General features: G+C 42.1%; 4 protein-coding genes and 1 long non-coding RNA gene across 5 annotated transcripts; 3 read left to right on the forward strand and 2 right to left on the reverse strand.

Annotated features, from left to right (window-relative positions):
• Positions 1–853: 853 nt before the first annotated feature.
• LOC117850981 (cationic peroxidase SPC4) lies at positions 854–2362 on the forward strand. Its single transcript, XM_034732873.2, has 2 exons — positions 854–1220; positions 1307–2362. Exons 1-2 carry the CDS (start codon positions 963–965, stop codon positions 2093–2095), a joined length of 1047 nt encoding a protein of 348 aa, XP_034588764.1. The 5' UTR covers positions 854–962; the 3' UTR covers positions 2096–2362.
• A 2203-nt stretch (positions 2363–4565) lies between these two features.
• On the forward strand, positions 4566–6038 carry LOC117847231 (peroxidase 12). The gene is made up of 2 exons (XM_034728399.2): positions 4566–4912; positions 4998–6038. Exons 1-2 carry the CDS (start codon positions 4661–4663, stop codon positions 5796–5798), a joined length of 1053 nt encoding a protein of 350 aa, XP_034584290.1. The 5' UTR covers positions 4566–4660; the 3' UTR covers positions 5799–6038.
• A 1336-nt stretch (positions 6039–7374) lies between these two features.
• Positions 7375–8446, reverse strand: LOC117850404 (caffeoylshikimate esterase). Its single transcript, XM_034732229.2, has 4 exons — positions 8251–8446; positions 7826–7956; positions 7611–7748; positions 7375–7497 (listed from the first exon to the last, which is right to left on the reverse strand). The coding sequence occupies exons 1-4, from the start codon at positions 8429–8431 to the stop codon at positions 7390–7392; spliced, it is 558 nt and encodes a 185-aa protein (XP_034588120.1). The 5' UTR covers positions 8432–8446; the 3' UTR covers positions 7375–7389.
• Positions 8447–8691: 245 nt separating this feature from the next.
• On the reverse strand, positions 8692–14839 carry LOC140222074 (uncharacterized). The gene is made up of 6 exons (XM_072292252.1): positions 14830–14839; positions 14668–14745; positions 14497–14596; positions 13345–14363; positions 12738–13252; positions 8692–8907 (listed from the first exon to the last, which is right to left on the reverse strand). Exons 1-6 carry the CDS (start codon positions 14837–14839, stop codon positions 8692–8694), a joined length of 1938 nt encoding a protein of 645 aa, XP_072148353.1.
• A 2102-nt stretch (positions 14840–16941) lies between these two features.
• Positions 16942–17406, forward strand: LOC117849926 (uncharacterized). The gene is made up of 2 exons (XR_004639126.2): positions 16942–17211; positions 17290–17406. It is a non-coding gene; the product is annotated as an uncharacterized lncRNA (long non-coding RNA).
• The last annotated feature ends 7454 nt before the right edge of the window (positions 17407–24860 follow it).

A 24860-nucleotide genomic window follows, 5' to 3' on the forward strand; every position in this document is an offset into this window, starting at 1 on the left:
GTCCTCCTAATTGGACAGTGATTGATGCCTGAAACATTTGATGAAGTAGTTGATCATCCCCAAACTGAACTTGCAAGGATTTCCATGGCCTGTTAGCGTCTGTTCGTTGCAGCCGTAACCAACGCAGCCTCAGAGCATAAGAGGCTATCTTGAGATCCTGGATCCCTAAACCTCCAAATTTCATTGGCCTGCAAACACCCGGCCAGGCTACCATACATTGTCCACCCTGGCACTTTTCTTTCCCTGCCCAGAGAAATCCCCGGCGGCGTTTATCAATTTCGTGTATTACCCAATCAGGGATCTTCAAGGAGATGATTGTGTGGATTGGAATGGCACTCATGACGGATTTCACGGATGTTAGCCTCCCAGCTTTGTTCATGAGGGGTGTGCTCCTAGTGATCTTGTCAACTAGAGGCTGCAGGTGAACCTTCCTCAATCGGCCAATAGTCAGTGGCAAGCCTAGGTATTGAATGGGTAATTCAGAGATTCTAGCCGGCTAGAAAATTACAGCAGCGAGCGGTGGAAAGCATCATTACCAGCCTTCTTTTCTGCTAATAACAAACTGAAGGCTTTGCTGTAATGCAATGGATGCAATGCAGATGGAATTGCATCTGGGATGGCCATGGAAAGCAACGGGATGCAGCGTTGAAACCCCGGCCCACCATTGTTTATGGATCGATTCTTAATTAACTGTATCCACCGTACGACGACAGTGACCCTCTTCTTTGATCTCATCTCTGGAATCTGATCTCATCGGACCTGCCACCACGTACTGTACTGTACCAAATACATATGATTAATCCTGGCTCTCGATCGATCGTCTTGGCCTCCCCCTCTATAAATCACACGCGGACTCGTATTGCTTCTTCACACGTACCACCAGCACCCCTCTCGCCTACTGGACTCTAGTGTACCAGGCTAGCTAGCTAGCAAGCTGCTGCTAGTGCTAACAGAAGAAGAAGATGGCTCCTCCATTGGCCGCCGCCGTGGGCCTGCTCCTCGCCGCCGCCGCCGTCGTCAGCGCGAGGGCGCCTCTGAGCCTGACTGAGCTGCAGGCTACCAACGCCACCAGCGGCGACGGCCTGTCGGTGTACTTCCACCTGGAGTCGTGCCCGCAGCTGGAGACCCTCGTCCGCTCCAACGTCGACGCCGCGCTCCGCCAGAACGTCCGCCTCACCGCCGGCCTACTCCGCCTCTTCTTCCACGACTGCTTCCCGCAGGTTCCTGTCTTGTTTGTTTCTTCTCCCCTGATAGATATGATGCTGATCCATCCATCCTAATCCATGGATATGTAAAAAACCAACAGGGCTGCGACGCTTCCATCCTCCTGGACAACGGCGAGCGCAACCTCCCCCCCAACGTGGGCCTCCAGCAGGAGGTGCTCAACCTCATCGAGGACATCCGCGCCAAGGTCCACGCCCAGTGCGGCGCCACCGTCTCCTGCGCCGACATCACCGTCCTCGCCACCCGCGACGCCGTCAACCTGGCCGGCGGCCCCGCCTTCTCCGTGTCCCTGGGCCGCCTCGACAGCCTCGCGCCCGCCTCCGACAACGACGTCTTCAAGCTCCCCCCGCCCACCGCCACCGTCGACGAGCTCCTCTCCGCCTTCAACGCCGCGGGCCTCACCGACCCGGCCGACCTCGTCTCGCTCTCCGGCGCCCACACCGTGGGGAAGGCGCGCTGCAGCGCGTTCGGCGCCATCTCCGGCCCCGCCAGCGACGACATCACGAGGTGCATCACGGAGCCGTGCTCGGCGGCGGGCAGCGGCGACCGGCTGCGGGACCTGGACTTCCTGACCCCCAGCGTGTTCGACAACATCTACTTCATCGAGCTGACGCTGAAGAAGAACAAGGGGGTGATGCTGCCGTCGGACCAGGCTCTGGTGACGGACCCGCGCACCAGCTGGCTCGTCCAGGGATTCGCCGACAACCACTGGTGGTTCTTCGACCAGTTCAAGACCTCCATGATCAAGATGAGCAACCTCAAGGGCCCACAGGGAAACGTCGGCGAGGTCAGGCGCACCTGCTTCAGGCGCAACTCCGCCGGCTCCACCGTCCAGAACGCCGGCGACGAGGGCCTTGTCTCCCCTGCTTGATTAATACTCCTATATTGTTCACCTCCATCGTCGATCCGGCCGTGTCGTCGTAGCAGTTATACTTTATCATTCTCCAGAGGTAGTAAGCAATAATGAATGGGTGCCCCTGCGTGCACGTGGTAGGCTGCATCTAGTCACCATGTCGGCATGTCGCATTGATGCTGTTCAACATCACATCACACCACACTCTTTATCTTCCAATAGATCACCTTTTCCCCCTTTTTCTCAAGAAAAGAAAGAATAAATTACACTTGCTTGTATCTGGTATATAGTCTTGTGCTGCCCTATGGAACATGTCCGAATTTTCTTTGACGAGACATCTTTGCACTGAAATTAATAAAAGGTTCTACTTGTTCCGTTTCAAATTATGAGTCATTCGAACTGTTTTGGAAAGTCAAAGCATTTCAAGTTTGTACAATAAAGCACTAATATTCATGATGTAAATAAGTACTACTGGTTTCTTCATTAAATAGATTTTCATAATATATCTATTCGGTGCCACAAATTTTTGTGATCCTTTCTATAATTTTGGTGAAATATAAAATAATTTGCCTCTCAAAAAAGATGAAATGACTTATAATTAGTATCTGGTCGTGACTGTATGTCCTCTCTTTCCGTGCAAATTAATGCGACGTCGTGAGTCACAGGCGATTATAGTTACGCACGGGCTTGGTGTCCATGACCGTACGTCCCTAGTGGGTGGATGGATTCATGGATCCAAGGCAAAGTTGATTCCCAACTTTTTCTTAAGTACTTACTCCGTTTTAAAATTATATATTATTTTTTATTATTCTACAATTCACTTAACTATACGTAACGTATAAGTGTGTGTATATATATAGCAAAATCTATCAATATTGAAGAAAAGTGACACGAAGTGACACCGGAGGGACGGACCTCGACTTTTCTTAGAGCTAGTAGCTATTATCGTACTAGTAGGATCACATAGAAAATCAAAGGTACGCCGCCGAGACTGACTGACTGTGGCTGGATCCTCCGGAGCACGTGTCCCCCCAAAATAAGCACTCTGCCTGCCTGGCTTTCCTGACGCTGACGGGTAGGGTAGGTGTCCTCAGCTAGCAAAGCTGCTACCTTGCAAGCAGTGGGCTCCTCGTTTATCGATCGTCTATTCTCATCTCAAACAAAGAGCATTGCAAGTGGGCTTGTGGCAGCCAGGGTGCACTGCAGGTGGAAGCTGCATGGAAATTACATATATAATAATAATAATAATAATATAGTATGCGCCAGATGCCACTCACGATCCGAAGCACATGCATGCAGATGTGCTGTCACCGTACCACCACACTTGCTTTACTCTATGCGTGCATGATATGATAGAGTAACAACTTGTGGGCAAGACGCGAAGACCAACACCTCAAACTTAGCCAAGAATCGCGTCTTATTGTCGGTGTCATCGAGGATTATGTATAGTATAGTACATTGCAAATATCATATCGGGCCCTGGCTACAGTAGATAGATAGCAAATGAAAGTCCAAGTCACAACACAAGCAGGCCAAAGGTGTCATGCATGCACGAGTCGCAGTTGGCCAAAAGTCAGCAACCATATAACTAAGGGGCCCATGTAACACAATCCTTGTTATCAGCAACATATAAGCCCACCATTTCCCACCAAAATAATACTCGACCTCACTTCACGCTTATTAGTTTGGCCGTGCAAAATCCATCTTGTATCATATATAATTGCTTTACATGGTATTTTATTAGTGGTTATAAAATCATAATAATCAGTGATTGGCAATAGTACAGGTCTCTTGTACGGTGGATCAAACATACACATGGATGCAAAGTTAATTTGCGAATGATAGAACGATGGATGAACACAATGAGCTTCACTTTAGGAGGGCAAGCTTAAGTAGGAACGCATGCTGCCGCCTACTGCAGACTGGATGACTGACCCGATCCAAGTCAAGATTAACAACCAGAAGATGATGAGAAGAGCACGTGTCCGGCGAAAACTAAGCACTCTGTTTGTCATGATCATGTGCAAGTGGCCTGCTGGCACTGGCATCCAAATGGGAAAGGCATGCACTCTCTATCAACACAACGAACGTAACGGCCCTAATAATAAGAAGCTTATCTAAGTAAGGACAAGATATACATCTTGGTTGTTAATCTACATCAACTAGTGCATGCGTTGTTGCATGGGACATTTTCAGTACCTGTCATGTACGTAGCACGGTTATGATTCAAAAAAAGGATAGAGCTAGAATACACGTGCTGGCAAAAGGAAGTTAGTCAGCTTTGTTTTGCTTCTGTTTCCTCCCCCCCCAACTCTGGATATCCAGGGCGGATCGAGCAGGATTAGGTGCATGTGCATTGTATGTGGAAGGGAAGGAAGGAAGGTGCAAGGAAACTGTATGCTTTATGTAGCCTGTGATGACCTTGTGGATCAGACAGAGTTCAGAGCACGCCTCAATGTGGTGGTCGTCGTCGTAGGCCATGGAGAATTAAGAAATAGATCCATAACGGCAACGGCCCATAAATAACGCACGCGCGGCATCACCCGTGCAAGCCACACACCAGCTGCAGGCAAGCAAAGCAAGATGGCCAGCTCCAGCAGCAGAGTGGCCGTCCTCCTCCTTGCCATCTCATCTGCAGCCCTGTGCGCCGTCCTTTCGTCGGCCACCGTGACCGTGAACGAGCCCATCGTGGACGGCCTCTCGTGGAGCTTCTACGACGCGTCGTGCCCCTCGGTGGAGGGCATCGTGCGGTGGCACGTCACGGAGGCGCTCCGGCGCGACATCGGCATCGCCGCCGGACTCATCCGCATCTTCTTCCACGACTGCTTCCCGCAGGTTGGTTTCAGTTAGCAGGTTCGTGATCGACAGATGGCGGCCATCGTCTGACATACTTACGTGGACTAACATCAACTATCAACAGGGTTGCGACGCTTCCGTGCTCCTGTCGGGTTCCAACAGCGAGCAGCTTGAGATCCCCAACGTGACGCTGCGCCCCGCGGCGCTGAAGCTCATCGACGACATCCGCTCCGCCCTCCACCACGCGTGCGGCCCCAAGGTGTCGTGCGCCGACATCACCACGCTCGCCACCAGGGACGCCGTCGTCGCGTCCGGAGGTCCCTACTTCGACGTCCCCCTCGGGCGCCGCGACGGCCTCGCGCCGGCGTCGAGCAACCTCGTCGGAACCCTGCCGGCCCCCTCCTTCGACGTGCCGACGCTGATCGAGGCGTTCAAGAACCGCAGCCTGGACACGGCGGACCTGGTGGCGCTGTCCGGCGCACACACCGTGGGGCTCAGCCACTGCAACTCCTTCAGCGACCGGCTGCCGCCCACCGCCGACGACACCATGGACCCGGCCTTCAGGGAGAAGCTGACGGCCAAGTGCGCCAAGGACCCCAACGGGACGGTGGTGACGCAGGTGCTGGACGTGCGGACGCCCGACGCCTTCGACAACAAGTACTACTTCGACCTGATCGCGAAGCAGGGGCTCTTCAAGTCGGACCAGGGCCTCATCGACCACCCGGCCACCAAGCGCATGGCCACCCGCTTCTCCCTCAACCAGGGCGCCTTCTTCGACCAGTTCGCAAGGTCCATGGTGAAGATGAGCCAGATGGACGTGCTCACCGGCAACAAGGGAGAGATCCGCCTCAACTGCGCCGTGCGCAACGCCAGGGCATCAGGACTCCAGACCGCCGCCGACGAGGGGCTCGCCGCGGACGCCTGATTAATTATTATCTGTCAGCTAGTTTTGCTTGCCTGTGTATAATAAGCGTGTGCATGCAGTTGTGGTGTTAGTCGGTTGCAATAAGGATGTGAGGACGATCATCTAGTCTAGTACACAAATTGAAGGGAGATTATATTTGGGTGTGGAAAACGGTCTTTCAGTTGTGTGATCCCTTAATTCCCTCCCTCTCCCCAGGGATCTTTCATCCTCTTTTTTCTTTCAATAAAGGAAATTTCATTAGATTTTAAGGGCATTACATCCTCAAGACATCTGCATAGCAGGATGCACACAATTGTTCTGTGACTGTGCTGCCTGCTTGCTCGGTGAGAATCAAGACAATAATGTTTGGTGAAAATAAAGGCGACTCTCGCTCGGTTGTGCTTGGAATCAACCACTTTTTGTCTGTCTGTGTTCCTGGCAGATCGAGATGGATGAATGCGTCGTAGGTAGTCGACTACAATAGAACCATGGGGCGTGGCCATGAAGGAAAGCAAATTAACAACACCCTGCCCATCGCTATCGTACCATCTCCTCAACAAAGTCTCAAGCAATAGTCTGGGAGGCTGGGTTTTGTATCCTTGCCTGACTAGTACTGATGAACCGGCCTCAGATTACGGATCATATAAGCATAATCTTGTACAATAGCACGGAGTTGTATGTATTTAGTCATCCATGTCATATAATCGTTGCCATCTGCTGGGGGCAATGCAAATATGAGTACTAGCTAGCTCTTGATCGATTGGATAACGTACGTAATCATATACAATCGATCAAGAGTGCAGACAAGAAACCTTAGACTCAAAAGGCCTGTACTAGGTATTGAAAGAGGTGGATGGGCTTGGGCCTCTCATCGAATGGACTCTTGATTCAACCACAGCAAGCAATAACAGGGCCCGGGCTTCAGTGTTTGTTTCCGCACCCTGGTACACAGTAACAGCAGTGCTGACCGTGAAATCCGGGGCAAGGAAAGACATCGGCTGATGAGGGGATATTTGTATCTTTTCCTTTTTCTGAATAGGAGACGCAAGGAAAGGTTGCTATTTGACAGGAATCCGAGTACTCACGAGGAGTTGATTTGACCAGCAGTTTAATACAATGTTGGATCGTTCCTGTCCAACACGTCTGGAAGAAAGGAGAAGTAAGAAAGAGAAATTTGCATGCGTTAGAGAGAAAGGAAAGAAGACGTGGGACACTGATCAAGTTGCGTTGTAGAGGCTGATGCCGGCTGTGTTTCAGGCTTAAAGCTGGTGCAAGCAGCGATGATAGTTGACGGACGATTCTAGAGCATGGCAAGGAGGTCTCTACCGAATAAGGAAAAGTGTGAAATTATATCTAGACTAGCAGGAATGCCCGTGCGTTGCTACGGGTCTGTACAAAAGTGCTTCAATTGCTACTAATGTGACGGGAACGGTAAGATCAGTAGCAACTTTTTTCAAAGTTGGGAACGACACATTTCTTGACCGATTTAAATTATCCTACAATCAAAATATTTTCAGCATCTCCTGCAGAATTTCTCCAAAAATATTCTCTAGTCTTCAGGCTTCAGAGCCTAGCACTATTCAGTCAGTAAACTAACTCAAGTGTCATGTGGTTATAGTACCTCTGACAGGCTATCTTCCACATCCATGCTTGTTCTGAGCAGCTCCAGTGCTGTCTTAAGCCGGGGCTTGTCCTGGTAGATGAGCTTGTTCTTCCTGATCTGCTCATGGTTGCACGAGAACTCAATTCAGGGACAGTCTCAATCTTCCTAATGTTTCAGATCACCAATGGTTGTTCCGCAAACAATAATTCAGAAAGTTCATGTTTACTGACCTTTTCGCGCTTCACAGGGTCCTTGAACGCAGAGTCGATGACGTCTTTGGTGGGGAGTATCTTCCACTTCGGGATGATCTCTTCCACCTGCGTCAGGAGGGTGATCACGACGGGGTGTGGTTTCACTTTCTCTGATATCTGCAGTTTTGCGGACAACCCACACCTCAGCAACCAAGCAATCATAGTTCATGGCAAAGTTCAGTATGATACGGCACCTTGCACATTGGCGCTACAAGGACAGCACCGTCCCAGAAGATCGGATCCTTCCTGTGCAGCAGTAGAGCCACGGCTCCTCCCATGGACTCGCCGTACAAGAATCGGCTTTTGTTTCTGTAATCCTCCATGGCTGCAAAAGAGTTTACCCAATGTTTCCCATGAATTAGTAGACTTCAAATTGTGCTGTGCCAAACTGAGTTTTTTTAAAGAATTATGCCAAACTTAGCTATTATTTAAGTAGAGAAGGATATATCTAGAACGAAATGAAACTTTGTAAACTCTTACACTATATACTTGTGATGACATTTTTCAATTGAGTTCAAAGTTGCGGTGGCAATTGAAGTAAAAGTCAGTAATGCTAGAAATTTGTTAGAAACATTTTAAGCTTTTGCAGTTAAAGAAAATGGTAGAAATATGTTTTTACCACAGATGGACTTGAAGAACCTGTCGCAGTCAGCCACAAGATTTTCAAACTTCTGGATGTAGCACCTGGCACCCATGGACTTGCCGTGGCCCTCATAATCAATCCCAAACACACCATACCTTGCTGTGGCAAGCTTGATCCCACATGCTGCCAGTAACCAATGTTCCCCACCATTAGACATGGCATCATGCCATCCAACATTTTTAAGTGAAAGTAGTCAGGCAGCAGTGATTCATGAACATCAATGATCAATAGTCAATAGATCATATTTTGAACGGAAAAAATTGATCAGTTTGACACCGACAGTATTTTGAACATGAAACACCACAGAATTTCACATATCCTGATACATGATATGGAATTGGAAGTATGATCCTCTTATGTCTGTCATAATCTGTCATAAAATTGGAAGTATGATCCTCTTATGTCTGTCATAAAATTCTAGTAATGCTTTGACAATTCCAACATGTCCCTGTCGAGCAGCGAAATGTAAGGCATTTTTTCCATTGTCTCTGGCCATTTCACCAATCCAAAGTAATCTTGTTCCAACAACAGTTCAACAACTTTGATATGGCTCCTCATAGCTGCTGATATAAGCGGGGTAGTATTTCCAGGACCAAATGTCTTGGCAAGCATCCTGTCATGAAGTAACATTTCCTGCACAACAGCTGATAAGAAAGTACTCCTAGGCGTTAGGATATTTTGCTCCCTGTTAAATGTTAATATAACAAACAGGAACAGACTGAAAACATTTTTGATTGAAGTTGGCAGTGCAGTACCTGGGGCAGGAAGTTAGTTACAGGAATTTCTTGGTTTCTGTCATCGGATGAAATGAGGTTCCATTGGAAAATTAAAGGTGACACTTAACACAGGATAGAAAGCCATTTGTTAAAAACATCAAGATAAAAGTTGGAAGTTAAAATAATAATCTCACAGAACTATTATCTCACAAATATTGCAGTGTCATCATTTCTCCACAATTTGCTGGAACTTGGCCTGTCAACTTGTTGAAGCTTATATCCCTGAATTTAGTACAGTTTATTGTAATTACATAATCAGGGAATTTTGAAGTCTTTAGAACATGAATGAATTCAGTATATAGAATAATCTGTTCTCTGGTAGTCATATAAAATAAAACAAATCATTTCTAAGCTCACTACCAACACTGTCACAGTTAGATTATATGAAAATAACTGTAGATTACATACCTTTGCAAAAGTCTCTTTTTCATACACCATCCAACGACAGTATCTCTTTTGCTTGCCTACCCTTTGTCAGCTTTATTGAATTCAGAAAATGAACATGTTCATTGGACAGGGAAAGTATATTCCTATGTTTTTCTGCATCTTTACATAGTTCGCACCAATTGTCTTTTTCCTGGACAGCAAGCAAATCCATAGCAATTTTAGTTTTTTTTTGTCTCAGCTAGGAAATCCATAGGAATCCGAGTACAGCAATCATGGCTTACCTTTCAGAAAGTTTGTTGTTTTGTTGTAGCTTGCAGGAGAATCACCTATTTGTAACATAAATAATAAATATCAACTTTAGTTGGTCCACACATGCATAAAACCGTCATGAGTAATTTGTCATAGAACTTACAAAAAGCTTAGTACCTATTTGGTGAGGACCTCTGAATACACTATATTCTTCGTGTATCTATCTGTTGTGTCTTTTTGATTGACCTCTTTCTTATCTGACATGTCCCTTTTTGTCTTCCTTTTTTTCCTTTTCTCCTGCTTGTTGTCCTCATCTTCATCATCATTTTCAGCTGTTAGTATCTTTATGTTCTTGGCTGTTGTTGCTCTAGAAAGCGCGACATATAATTGACCGTGAGAGAAAACCGGTTCAGGCAGGTAGATGCCTACATTTGGTATTGTTTGTCCTTGTGCTTTGTTTATTGTCATTGCGAAGCTTAGTCTTACAGGAAATTGTTTCCTCTTGAAACGGAATGGGAACATCTCATCATCAGAGGGGCACAGCGGGATTCGTGGCAAGAAAACTCGTGTCCCATAATGTTGTCCTAGTACAATCTCTGCATCGATTGCATTTTTCTGGAATCCTCGTACCACCAATCTTGTGCCATTGCATAGTCCATTAGCTGGGTCGATATTTCTGAGTAGTATTATTGGACAGTTAATCTTGAGCTTCAGCATATGTGGTGGTAGTCCATTTGGGGTTAGTGTGTTTAGGAATTCCAGGGGATAGTAGTTATGTGGGTCATCTTCTACACTATCGAAGCTGTGATAGACCATCTCTTCTCCTTGGAATCGTTCAATCATTTTCAGATTTATGCGGTCTACACAGTCATTACGCGTGGATAAAATGGCTCTTGATGTGATGTAATTTGGATCCTCCAGGCAAGCGTTGTTCATTTGGTAGACGCTGTCGATGAGTTTATCAAGTCCGGAATCATCCATTGTGCGTGGAATACATATATTTTTGGGCAGACGTATCTCGCCTTTATCGTTTGTCTCCTCAGTGCCATTACCGATGCGCAATAGGTATTCTGCAAACCATGGGTCATTTTGAGCCCTCATGTTGCGCACAAGCTTCATGTGACGCATGCAATTCCAGAGTTCAGATCTGCGTAGTGAGGCATCTACTATTTGTGATCTTGTACCCTTTCGTACAACCGGCAGAACTTGTCTAAAATCTCCCCCAAATACCACTGTTTTGCCACCGAATGGAAGATTTGGTACATCCATTATGTCACGCATGCTTTTGTCCAGTGCCTCTATTGCCTGCCTCTTAGTCATCGATGCTTCATCCCAAATGATTAGCGATGCTGCCTGAAGTAGCTTGGCTGTCCCACTTTGTTTTGTGAATGAACAAATAGCCCCATCATCTATCCTTAGTGGTATTTTGAACCTTGAGTGCGCTGTCCTTCCTCCGGGCATTATGGAAGCAGCGACACCAGAGGTTGCTGTTGCTAAAGCTATTTTTCCTTGTCCACGGACTGTTGCAAGCAATGCCCTGTATAGAAAAGTTTTCCCCGTTCCTCCCGGTCCATCTACGAAGAATAGCCCTCCTTCATCTCTATCAATTGCTGTTAGAATTTCATTGTAGGCGGCCTTTTGCTCGTCATTTAGGTGTTTAGGCAATTCCATGTCCTCAGGGTCCACCTCGATGTTGGCTTCCTCGGTAATCTCCCTAGGTGTATTGTCTTTTGTGTCATTTTGCTCGTCGATCTCTGGAAGAGGAAATGATCGTATGTCTTTTCCCATCGATTGCAACATTTCTCTAATATTGATTAGTACCATCTGTTCGACCGTTCTTGCATTTTTGCAGTTTCGTCGATAGTCTTCCGACATTGCCTCGATGTGATTGTTCCATAGTGCACGGATATCGTGGGGCTCACAAAACACAAGAATCGTCGCAAATAGCCTTCGCAGTGAGGATGGCATCCGAAATAACTCTGCTTCCGTCAGGCAATCATCTAACGTGTTGTCTGCCTCAATGAGGCCCCTTCTCTCTGCAGCTTCACGAAATGATGGCAATATTTTTGCATCAACTGTTCGTAGGTCTTCGTAGCAGGTTGCGCCTTTCACATGGTTCAGGAGAACTCGAAGATAGTATCTTTCTCCTTCGGCTGGATGTGCTGAGACGATTCTCCCAACCTGGTACAACGTTTTCCTTTTCCTCTGTTGCCAAAACTTCCCTTGGGTTTGCCAAGTATAATGTTCTGGAAAATCACGGTACAGAATGCCTCGTGCTTTTTCGTGTATTTTGTTTGCTTCGAAGTATGCCGTTAGCATTGACTTCTCAACACCTTCACGATTGATAACTTCCGTTATTTCTTTTTTTCCATGGTATGAAACCATGTGCATGTTTGGAAGATGAAGCTGCAATTGCATGACTGGAGGATTTGTCTTGCTTAGTTCGAAGCCATATATCCTCCATAGTGCCTCTGGTGGTGTCACCCATCTCGCGTCTCTGTATTGTCTAATCTCATCGATGTCTTCTTTTTCGCTTGTCCCATTTACACATACAGATGCACGGTCATGCCCCTTGTAGATGTATTTGTATAGGTATTTGACAGCTTTTATGCTTGAGCATACCTCGACATTTATATGGCAATTGAACATTTGTAGGAGGTAAGGGTTGTATGGGACTACCCACCTGTTATCTAGTTTGTGCCCTCGGACTATTTCATTGCGGCCATCATCGCGTCGCCTGTATAATGGGTAAGAATCCTTGCCTTGAATGGTAGTAGCGTTAAATGGCCTTGGATAATAGTTCTTGCACGATTTTCGATTCTTCGTGCATGCACAGTTCTTATTCAATGTACCGCAAGGTCCATGCATCATATGTTTGATAACCATCTTGTATAACTCTGGGTACTTTTGTTTGTTTGGGAGCTCCGCCGAGATTAGTCTATCATATTGCTCTGGACAAGTAAGCTTATATTTTCCGGTCATTATAAGCAAGAAATGAGCGTGCGGTAGACCTCTCTTTTGGAACTCTACAACATAGGTATAGGCCTTCACCTTGCCTAGGATGTGCTCTTCTAACAACTCCTTTTTCATTTCTTCTAGTTTTGCTCTGAAAACACGAACAACAAGATCAGGGCGATCTTGTGGTGTTTGACCAAACTCAAGTTCATTCGTGATGTCTTCCCAGTTGGGATTGCATGTCATCGTGAGGAATATGTCTGGTTTCCCATATTTTCTAACTAAAGCCATGGCGTCTAGGTACCGACGCATCTTGTCTCGAGGACCCCCAATAAATGATGATGAAAGCACTGTCCGTTTTCCGACCGCATCTCCCCTGTCTTGTCCCGCATGAATGCTATCTAGAAGGCCTTGGTATAGATCTGCCCTTATTTCTTTCTGATGATTCCATATAAAGTCCAGTCGTGAGCTCTCAATTTTGATGTATGTATCCACGGCGAATTGTTGGAAAAGTCGTCCGCCGTATAGTATTGGGTTAAATATGTTTGGTCGCACATGAAATTTATAGCAATAGTATTCTCTCATGGTTACCCACAATCTACCACTTGAATCTGTGTTGGACAAATAGAACTGATTGTTAACGGCATAGTCAATTATTTAATTAGTATATGTAACTATGAAGGCTAATATTTGAATTAGTTACCTGGGTCATTGTTTTTGTTATTTTGATTAGCACGAGCTTTCTTTACATCTTCCGTAGTAATTCCAACCTTTGGGATATCGGCATGCCATCCCAATTCACCTCTTGGAAAGAACAGAGGATAAGATAATGGATCGTAGCATCCAGCGTATGATTGAATTCCTTGTATTTCGTTGTTGTTCCCATGTAGTATTACATTTCTGTCAAAAGTATTCCTCCGTTCATTTCCTTCAACCCAAACTGCAGCTACCTCCGATGTGATTGGTGCGTTGTATGTCCTCTGGTCCAATCTTTGGTCAAGGTTCAACATCACTCGGTAATCCTCAAGGTTTTCTTCCTGTCCCAAACTCCTAAATTGTTCAGAGTATGGATTGTTGCGTAGAGTATTGGTTATAATGAGTAATACATGTTTGTCTTGCTCATACATTTCCTTGCGGCAATAGCGGTAACGATGCTCTAGGGTTGGATCATCATCATAGAAGTAGAGTTCTAGATGCTTAGGATCTGAACCATCTTTTCCAAATGAGCGTATGTTGTGATAGATCTGACCATGTGCTCGGAAGGTGTAAATACCGCTGTTTTTCATTGTTGTTGTATCTCTATCGAGGCGACAATATAGAGAAGTAAATGAGAAGTGGCCATTGAAAAACCTTATATTCTTTCGAAAATGTATTGCATCAGAGTCATTGCTTGTCCATAGTCTCATGAGCTGATGTGGTGTCTCAAGATTTGCAAGTTTTATCTGTCCTTTTCGACAGCATAGGCCTTCAGGTTCGTGGTGAAATTTCTTTGCATCACAATATTTGCAATTTTTAACAGGTTTGAGCTTGTGTGTGTTGTCTGGTATGTTACTATAGACGAGATCATATGGATCATTGATCTTTGAATGCTCTGGAATGGTTGACTCATTTTCATTTATTTGTTCCTCCGTATCTTCCCATTCTGCTATGATTCGTAGGATTAAAGAAATTAGAGAAGTACTCACATTGTGATGTGAAAATATTTTAACGTGTTTATCATACCTTGACCAGAAATTATGTTATCCTCCTCATCGGTATGGTCGGGAACGGTTGACTCATTTTCATTTATTTGTACCTCCGTATCTTCCCATTCTGCTATGATTCGTAGGATTAAAGAAATTAGAGAAGTACTCACATTGTGATGTGAAAATATTTTAATGTGTTTATCATACCTTGACCAGAAATTATGTTTTCCTCCTCATCGGTGTCTTCTTCATATACAACTCCATCGTCATCTGCATAGAAATATGTGAATTATATGCTGTTTTCTATTGCATGAGAATATAAATTAATTATATATCCTTACCATATGGTTCATCATCAATGATTGATTCATTTGGTTCTTCTACATCCTTGGTTGCTGGACACATTGGATAAAGGATATCTGTCCATGAAAGATTGTTATCATTGTAAAAATTGATGCATGTAAAATCTGATTGTGAGTCATATATGCAATTGGGAGTATTACCTTTCTTCATGTTTGTTGGATGTTTTATAGATTCTAGATCATCTATGACTTTGGTGTTCGTAGAACAGTCTTCATCTGATGTGGCATGTGTTTTTTCCATTATTTTATCTGTCAACTTTTCATCACGATAGGCTAGCAATGCTTCTCTTTCTCCTGGTGTTACGTGTTTCCTTTGTCTTATGCTTGTGGCAAATTGAGTAACATTTTTTGAATTATCTGTTGCGATATTTGCAGGGTTCTCCATTGCAATTGAATTCTTGCTTAGGGTGTCACGTCGTCGTGCACGGTTAGCGTAATCTTGCTCTAACTTTGCTTTCTTTTGGTTTTGTTGCATGTTTGCATATCTTTCCCTCTCATGCATGCATTTTTTTTTTGCTGGTTTTCTTGATCAGTCATCTGTGAGCATTTTTCTCTTTTTTGTTGATGATAGGCTTCACGACGTTTTTTGAGTTTTTCCTGCTTTTCTTCATAACTCATCCGTGCATACCTTTCTCTATCTCTTTTTCTTCTCTGCTCTTTGGGATCCAACAGTTGCATTGGTGATTCAAATGGTTTTTCTGCAAAGAGTTATACATTATATTATGAAGTTATATGAGACAGTCAAACATTAATTCTGTGTTTAATGATTTGACGAAGATTTGAATCATATTCAATATACCAGGAGTTGACATTGATTATACAGTGCTCGATGGAGACAACTATATGTGTGTGCTATGTTGAGAAGGTGATCCACTTATAACTCCAATGACAAGTGAGGATTGCAGCTTTAAAGTCTTTTCTTTTGAGTTGTCTGCAAGTAGCATGAAAGGGGTTTGCTTAAATTCAGAAAGGAGATGTATTATGCAATCTGTAACATAACAGTGAGAAAACAGCACTGAAAAAAATACTGGATTGCCTTTGGTGCATGTGTGTCATGCATGTGCAGAATCATATATAATAAGCTCATTCTAGCTGAGTGGGCGATACACATTTATTATTATTTTTACTACTTTAATAGTCTTTTCCACTTTCAATCCTATCTCTCTCGTCTGGCCATCCAATGACCAAGTGTGAAAAGAAACGTACAGATCTGTACCCTTAAGTTTTTTTTTTGGAGTTTTATGTGCCTTACTTATGTATTTATCAGGATTGCGGAACATTAACTCTTAGCACTTTATGTTCTTTTGTGTTTCTCTACTTCCCATGCTTATCTACATGCTTATCTGTTTTCATAGTTGATTTTGATTCACGCAACAGGTTACTCTTTCTGGAAACCAACAACCTATTAGAGTTGAAATCACAGAAGCTGCAATGGAGTTGGGTGCTGAAGTATGTATCATGCCTAATAGTTTTTGTTAAATGTAAAGCTACAAATGACCAACAAAGATTACTGTCTCGATGACTAAATAATCTTAAACACAGAAAAATTGATATACAAGGTTTAACTAACACAACTGTAAGTATTTATATTTTTTTTTGTCTGAGAACCTTGCTTCCAACTATGAAGAGCTGAAGTGCTAAATTGAATTGTCCTAGGATTGCAGTGTTATACATGGGCTTCTACACTCAGGATTTTATGCGATAGAGTGCACAGGCCAAAACAAAATCAATTTTCTTCAATTACCTTTTTGATGAAGTTAAAGTGCAACTGTCCAATGTAAAGCATCCGCATGCACTGGCTATTTGACCTGTGCAACAGAATGTTTAGGAATTGACAAAAGTGTTAAACTATTAAAGCATATTTAATAAAGAATGATGACCGAGTTAAACTATTAAAGCATATTTAATAAAGAATGATGACCGAGTTAAGCTATTAAAGCATATTTAATAAAGAATGATCACCGAGAATGAGTTTCGTATTTTTCAATGAGTAGACATGAAACTCTTATTAGTTTTCAGAAATTTTCCCATATATCATTAAAAGCAAAGCTTCGCAACAACACAACAACAACAATGTCCAAAAATCGGATATGCCTGGTGAAAATTATTGTCAGTATAACAAAAGTAACAGCAGCAGATTACTATTTCTGAAATGTATAGTCAGAAATGAATCTTATAAAAGCATTACTGCAAATATATTTCTGCCAGATTACTTGTCCTCCAAATATAATCAGAAAAGCTCACATGACACTGAATTCTGAAGCTTACTGTGCCATATCCAGGTGTGTGATGCTGCCACAAAATGATAATCTGCATTAGTAATGCATAATACGTATTGGGGCACCTAGACCAGTGGTAGACCATTCTTTCATTCATGTTTTAATACGATGAAGATTGACGCTATCTTCATATTATGGGTTGTTAGCATGTATGCTACCAAATTCCTTCTTGCCTCTTGGACTGTTAAGAGAAACCATGGGCTCTTGGATTGGAGGCCAGATCCTGCTGCAGCAAGCAGCTCAGGTAAAAAGAGGCATGAGTGCTTTTTCTTCGGTTCGGAACTTTAGTTTCATGCCATTTGAAATGTTAGATTTTCATTAGAGTATGCAGAGCCAATCATTTTTTTGAAGAATTCAAATCAGCCACTCAGAATTTCTGCTGTAATGGAGGAGTTTTGGCCACAACGAAAGATTACATGCATGTCTATTTCCTTGCTGTTGCTGTATGGTCTTATGGGGAAGTTTGACTATTAGGCAATAATGGTCAACTAATAGTACAATAGTATTTGGAAGAGCGACTGTACATGAATCGATAGTATGCATCATAGAAGAGCAACTGCATACATGAATCTTAGGCTGTTACCAAGATCGCTGAAATTTGAGAATATTCTCGACGGCGAGCAGGACCTGGTCTCCTGACAGTATGGCACAAACACGTCAAAGATATGCCTAGCAAAGCTTCGCAACAACACAACAACAACAATGTCCAAAGATCGGATATGCCTGGTGAAAATAATTGTCAGTATAACACAAGTAACAGCAGCAGATTTGAATCAACCAGTAGAAATTTTGAAGTCAATACTACCATTAAATATCCGATTCTCATAATCTGGCAAGGATACAATCATAAACAATATCAGGCCAACATATTGTAACATACTATTTCTGAAATGTAGTCAGAAATGAATCTTATAAAAGCATTACTGCAAATATATTTCTGCCAGATTACTTGTCCTCCAAATACAATCAGAAAAGCACAAATGACATAAAATGGTCCTCCACAGCGGCCAAGCCAGCTTCTATGGTCAAATAGATTGACACAATTTAGAGACAAATAGCTTTGTAATAAGTAAATGTTTATGTACCACGAGTTGTTGGCGTCGATGGAGCAGATTCTCGAAGGCGAACAGGACCTGGTCTCCTGACAGTATGGCACAAACACGTCAAAGATACCCAAACATGCAGCTATGTATACAGGCAAGAAACCAACCTCGATTCCAATCCAGGTACGCCTCGATTTCGATCCGGTTCGGCAACGAACTGTACTGGAAGTATAGCCCCGAGTCACCCTCGAATCCGATTCGATTCGGAAGCCGCGCAGGCTTGCCGGAGATGGAGCCGTCGCGGCCGTGGCCATCCTCCACGGGAGGGAGCCTCCTCCTGCAAATGGAGGAGGAGGAGACGCTCCTCCAGCCGTGCCAGCTGCCCCATGCCGCCATACATCTCCCACCACGTGCGCAACTCACCGGGGAGGGGTAGGGGGGGAGGAGGGAGGAGCGATGGGGCCCTCAGATCGGCGACGGGATGTCGTTGCTGGACATGGGGTGTAGGGCGAAGGTTGGATTCGGAGGGCTCCATCGCGGCGACGCGAGCGAACCGGAAATCCCCGGCGGCAGCGCCGGCCTCGTCGGCTGCTCCGGATACACACAAAATCCTGCTCGTGCCACCGAGGATCCCCTCGACGGAGCTGCGCGCAGCTAAAGCCGCAAGCAAGTCTCGGCGAGAGGGCCCACGGCGGCGCGACAATACTCGGCGACACATGCCATCGCCCGCCGGCGGCTCTCTCCTCCCTCACCCGAGAAGTCCGGAGGGGAAAATGTCCGATCTGGCGCAGATCGACGCGGAGAAATTGGTCGGCTGTTGGGCTTTTGGGCTTTTTTGGGCCGCTTTTGTTTATGGGCTTCAATGTATAGTTTAGGATGCCAGTAAAACGTCAAGAAATACCTAGAATAATATTGAAATATGTTTAACTCATGACTACATTGCTGACCAAAGTGCCTTTGTAGCGCACCCCATAAAAAGAAATAGATTCGGTGCTTATAATTTTTTTCGCTTTTGATGCACAATCAATATTTGCCCTGTCCCAAAAAAGTTTTCTGCGGTTATCTGAATGTATATAACTGTTCTTGTTCAGTTTGCAGATTTTCAGGAACTTCTATAACTAACAACCAGCTGAAACACGGTTTTGTGTGGACTTACAAGGAGCTTTCATTAAGATAGAGTTACTTTGCATGTAAGGATCAGTACGGCATACATAGCAGTTCAACAAAACCAACATCTCACTGAGCTGATGATACATATTACAAATGAGTGAATAATAAATATTCCTATAAACAAAAAGGTCCAACGGTAATAATAGACCGTCTAAACATGATCTCATACATTCTCTGTGCTTGCATAACTATTTCTAACTTTTTGTAGCATTGATACAGCTAAGAAAGTCTCGAACACCAGCAGGCATATTATCTTCACATTCATTCTCCTTGTAAGTTAATAGTTGTGCCATAAATTGCTTTCTTAGTTCATAGCCATCCTGTACATGCATATATGTATGCAAACAATTAATAATTAGCGTCATATAAGTGTGTAAATAATAGATAAAAATATTTGAAGTTCTTATGAAACTAACCTTTAAAATTGGCAACCTTAGTTCTTCATCTTTCCATATGCACATGAAGAGAGAAACAAAATAACCGGATAGTTCCCTGATAAGATAAGGACATCAAGAAATTCAGTGAGTATTATAATACATATATTTTCATAATATGTTAAACACTGAAGGTTTAACTACTTTTCCTTAAACAGATCTGCATGTTTTACTAAAAGAAAGAATTTGAAGACATAGTCTTCACTGTACAGTTTGTGTAGCGCCTTTTAGTCCTACATCTTTACAACTTGTTTCTGGCATACAAGCAAGATGTGCAAAGACTCGATTGTTGGTAGAACTCACATGTCAACTTACAGAAAACCTACAAGTTATACTCATGTACAAATGCACCTAAGTTGCAAGCAAAGAGAATACTGAAATAGAAGAAGACAGCACAGTGATCCAATAATGACGGTAAATTGAACTTTAACAGGTAGTCAATCAAGATCACATAAAAAAAATCAAAAGTTTATCATTCCCTTATGATGAATAAGGGCAGTGAGCTCTAAATAACTTAATCCACTGACAAGTTAGAGCAATCAGTCAGTATTTTTTTTTCTCTAAGTTCCTCAAAGAGAACAGGATACTCAATTCAGTAATGGAAGAAAGCACAGTTGAATGAATCGACTGGACTACCCATCCATTGATTCCCATTAGGCATTTGCTAATGAATATAAAAACTCATGTACAAATGCACCTAAGTTGCAAGCAAAGAGAATACTGAAATAGAAGAAGACAGCACAGTGATCCAATAATGACGGTAAATTGAACTTTAACAGGTAGTCAATCAAGATCACACAAAAAAAAAATCAAAAGTTTATCATTCCCTTATGATGAATAAGGGCAGTGAGCTCTAAGTAACTTAATCCACTGACTTGACTTGAGACAAAATGCAAAAGTAGGCATAAGCTTTGAACAAACATGTTCACCAACACACATGAAAACAGAGAATTTAACTGCTGTGGAGGGTAACAATTGCAATAAGTTCCATTTTTGCTATGTGCACTAATAAATGCAAAAGCTCATTCAGTGTATCAGTCCAAATTTAATTCATGCTGGACCAGGGTGATGGCAATTTGCTGGAAATATCTATATAGAGAGGACACCAGTATATGTTCAACAATGCAGACAGACTGAACTGGGTACTGCCAATGATAAGTTAACATAATTGATTCTTTGGTGTGCCTTGCGAAAAAAATATAACTAAGCAGTGCATCCAGTGAACTTGTGTTCAACCAAAATAACAGAAGAAACTTAAACCTACAAGCTGAAAGCTAAACTGAACTGGCTGTCAAAATTCAAGAATTTACATGCAGTGTTACCCAGGTGCTAAAATCAAACTTCAACTCAATCCTGAGCTACCATATCTGAACAGTGCTTATAAGAATGCTTACCTGTTTTCGATAGGAACATCAGATAAAATTATTTGACGCCATAGGAAAACATCCTCACTCCATCTAGAACCAGGGCATACTTTTGACATGGCTTTTGGCAAAAATTCAGCAATACATAAAAGTTTCTTCACATATCTTGCATTTGGGTTGTATTTGTAAACAGGGTCAAGTGGAGTAGGGTCTAAAATATAGACGGTTCTTGTATCTTGGTTTAGTATAAACAGAATATAGGTTTTATTGAATTGTACTATTGGTATAAGAATCTGCAAAATGCTATTTGTTAGAACAAAAGCAAGAGCATTAAAATGTACAAGAAGGCTAGTAGCTATAATAGCAAGAACTGTGCTTATAGGTTGTGCTTATAGGTATAGGGAAGTGATGTCTTACCAATTTGCATCTTGAAACACTATAATTAACACCAGGCCAGCTACAAACGGTTTCTGCAAGTTGTTCCACATCTAACTTTTTACGGAAGTTTGGGTGTCGTCCAAAATCAGTAATCATCTATGAAATAAAATAGTGGTTAAAAACCTGAGGAAAAAAAAGAATTTATTTATATTATGATTATAAGAACATACCCAAAACCTCGTGTCTAGATAATGCTTTGATATTGTTCCTTTGGTTTTCTTCATCATTTGGATCTCGTCAAACATGAATTTTCGAATAACCAAATTCAAACAATCACGGTCCATGGGCAGATCTTCCTTCAGAATTTCTTGCAGCTTCCTGACAGTCAAGCTAATGGAATATGGCTTGGAATTTCTCACCCATACTTTTCTGCATTAAGAGAAAAAGATGGCTTCACACAGTCCAGACAAAGAAAAAATTGTCTTATTAACAGAATATAACAGGAGGAACAGTACACCATAAACTTACAACATAGTATATGGGAACACAAAGCCAAATTACCATGAAACAGTTAACTTGCACAAAATATTGGCTAAAAGGTCCCTGATATGTACAAGCAAGACCAACAATAGCTCTACAAAGTTTATATCCATTCGGTTCATAACAAGGGGCAATGCAGCATGCAACATCTGATCATCATAAGTTCAAGAGAATAACAAAATGGAATACTTATGTTGTACATTGTATTATTCTATTTATAAAAAATATAGACAGTAGTAATAAGAAGGTTCTTACTCCAAGGTCTCTGGACAATTAATTGATTTGATGTAGTCACAAAGGCCGCCAACTAACTCATTTTCACTTATCTTAGAAAGAATAGACATTAATGATTGGTATTTTGTTTCCTCTAATAATGAATCTGTTGCCTTGATTTCTTTTTGGTCATCTGAACTTCCCAACAATGACATATTTTGATGAGTTGTTTGTGCTGTGTTTGTTTTCCAACATAATAGAATGCCTGCTAACTTATACCTAAAACAATTAATATCTTCCTGCATAGTACCAATCATTATTAGAACTTGTAAAAAATTAGCATGTCATTGACTTTATATTATTCCATAAGATAAAAAACAAAAACCTGTGTAATAGGATGAGATAGTGAATCTCCAGTCCAGTATTCCATAAACTTGAGCATGAACAGTCCACAAGATGAGCTGCATGGTTAAAAAACAATGAGTACTCCAAACAAGAAAATAAATAATCTTATATTTGTTAGCATATATTTTAGAAACATACCCATCTTTCTGCATTGGCTCTTGTACTTGTTCTGTGATTGTCCATGAAATAATCTGGAGGTCTTTCCAGTTATGGCTAATCAAGTTTTGTTGCCTTCCAATTATGTCCAAATGAAATTGTAGTCCTTGCAGCTGTTAAATTATTAATAACAGAAAAAATACATTTAAATGTAGGATCAATTTATAATATCAAAGAAGTATGGATGCTGTAGAAACTGACCGTATCGGCAAGATCAACTCGGTTGGAGTCCCAACACAACGAGTCAAGTACTTGTATTTCACACTTCTGTGTGTTAATAATAGCCAAATACCAATGTGTTTCTTTGATATTTATTGGAATTAGAACCTAAAATGAAAAATTGAATTAGTACAAGACATGAACAGTTAAAAATTAAAATCTAAAAACATTAAAACATGACAATTATAGAAATAGAAAATACCATTTCATGCTTTAGATAGTTTCTCACAATCTTTGTGATATGGTTACCATCTTGACCTACACCAAGCTTGCCATCCCTTTTTAGAATTACAGTAATAAAGGGATTCTCAAAATAAAATTTAACATCATTCCTACTTTCTAAATGGGCTTGATACTTTATGCAACATATATAAGCGCTGATGACCTACAAAGATTCAAATAAAAAACATTTATTACAAAAGAAAAAAATGTTAATAGAAGAGCATTCACTTTAAGTACTTACATCATCATTTAAGAATTTTTTTGGATCTAGCAAGCATGACAATTGAGATTGTGTGACAAAGATGTCATCTATCTTCACAAGTATATCAGATTCCAAAGATGATTCAATTGTCATTAGAGCACAATAGTCCAGGTCCGTCATTTCATAATCTGCAAGTAATCAAAAAATTTATGGGGATGTTAAAAGTTCAAAACAACAACACAGTAAAAAAAAAATCAGACAAACATACCTTGTGGGAGATAGTCATATGTTTGATCAACTTTGAACTGTTCATGATGATTTTGATGTTTCTCGTCATCTAATAGAATTCTTCTGTCATTATCTGATTCTAAGTCAATCCAATCAGAACATGACACTTTCTCGGCTACAATTGAATCAATAATATAAGGATCTTTTTCCTGAAAAAAAAACATAAAAATGTCAAATCATTAACCAAACCACTAAATTAAATGAACAAGAAAAACACTAACCGGAGATGATGATGGCAGGGTGGTTGCTGAGGGAGGCGACAGTGATATGTCAACATCATTCATCTGTTCACATTTTACTTCCTTCAAGGGCCGAGCATCTAAATCATAAACATGGCTTGATTCAATGTTATTACATGATGATGCCAGGGAGGTGGATGATCGAGGCGATGGTGAGAGATCACAATCATTCAACTGTTCACATTTTGGTTTCTTTAAAGGTCGAGAATCTAAACAATCAGCATTGCTTGATTCAATGTTATAAGAATCCATTTTCTGCAAAAGCGGGAAATTGAAAAATCTCTATTCAGTAACAATATGGGATGATCCTAGAAACTTCATCTATTATGTAGCAGTTGATGATTTATGCCAAAATTTGAAACTTGTAGTGTATATCTGAAAATGAATAGTACAAGTAGAATGCTACTGGAGCAAGAAAATTTGAAACTTTTCTATATAGATACTTATAACACATCAGCAGGAGCCTGTCATAAAGATATTGAGCAGATAACTTCAGAAATGCCATCATTCTACCATCTTACTGTGAGGCAAAACATTAAAACTTGATGACAACTACAAATACTACTACTCATCATATGAATTTTGTTCTGGTCGGGTCATGTTTCTATGTTGTAAAACAGGCGCCAATGTGAGTTATATCTAGGAGATGTGTGTGGTTTCTGTACGACTCTTTTCTTCTATTAATGCAATGATATGCAGCTCTCCTACATGCTTGAGGGGGGAAGAAGAAATTTGTTTGCTAAACAGTAACAGACACCAATTACCTCATAAAGATCTTGTATTAATATATTAATAAGATGCATTCTAAATGGCACAATACAATGGGAATAGATGTGGTAAAATCTTTTGTAACAACCACACTTGCCAAGTAACATCAACTTGAAGCAATTTAAGCAGCATTCTGCATTTGTATACTGAATGATTGACCTAAGAGTTGTTCCTTAAAACAAGACTAACAAAACACCATGATCTGCAACAAATAGGATCCTTGGGTGGATAATCAAGCGATCGCACGGTCTA

This window comes from Setaria viridis, chromosome 3, assembly GCF_005286985.2.
Source record: "Setaria viridis chromosome 3, Setaria_viridis_v4.0, whole genome shotgun sequence".
NCBI classification, from domain to species: Eukaryota; Viridiplantae; Streptophyta; class Magnoliopsida; order Poales; family Poaceae; genus Setaria; species Setaria viridis.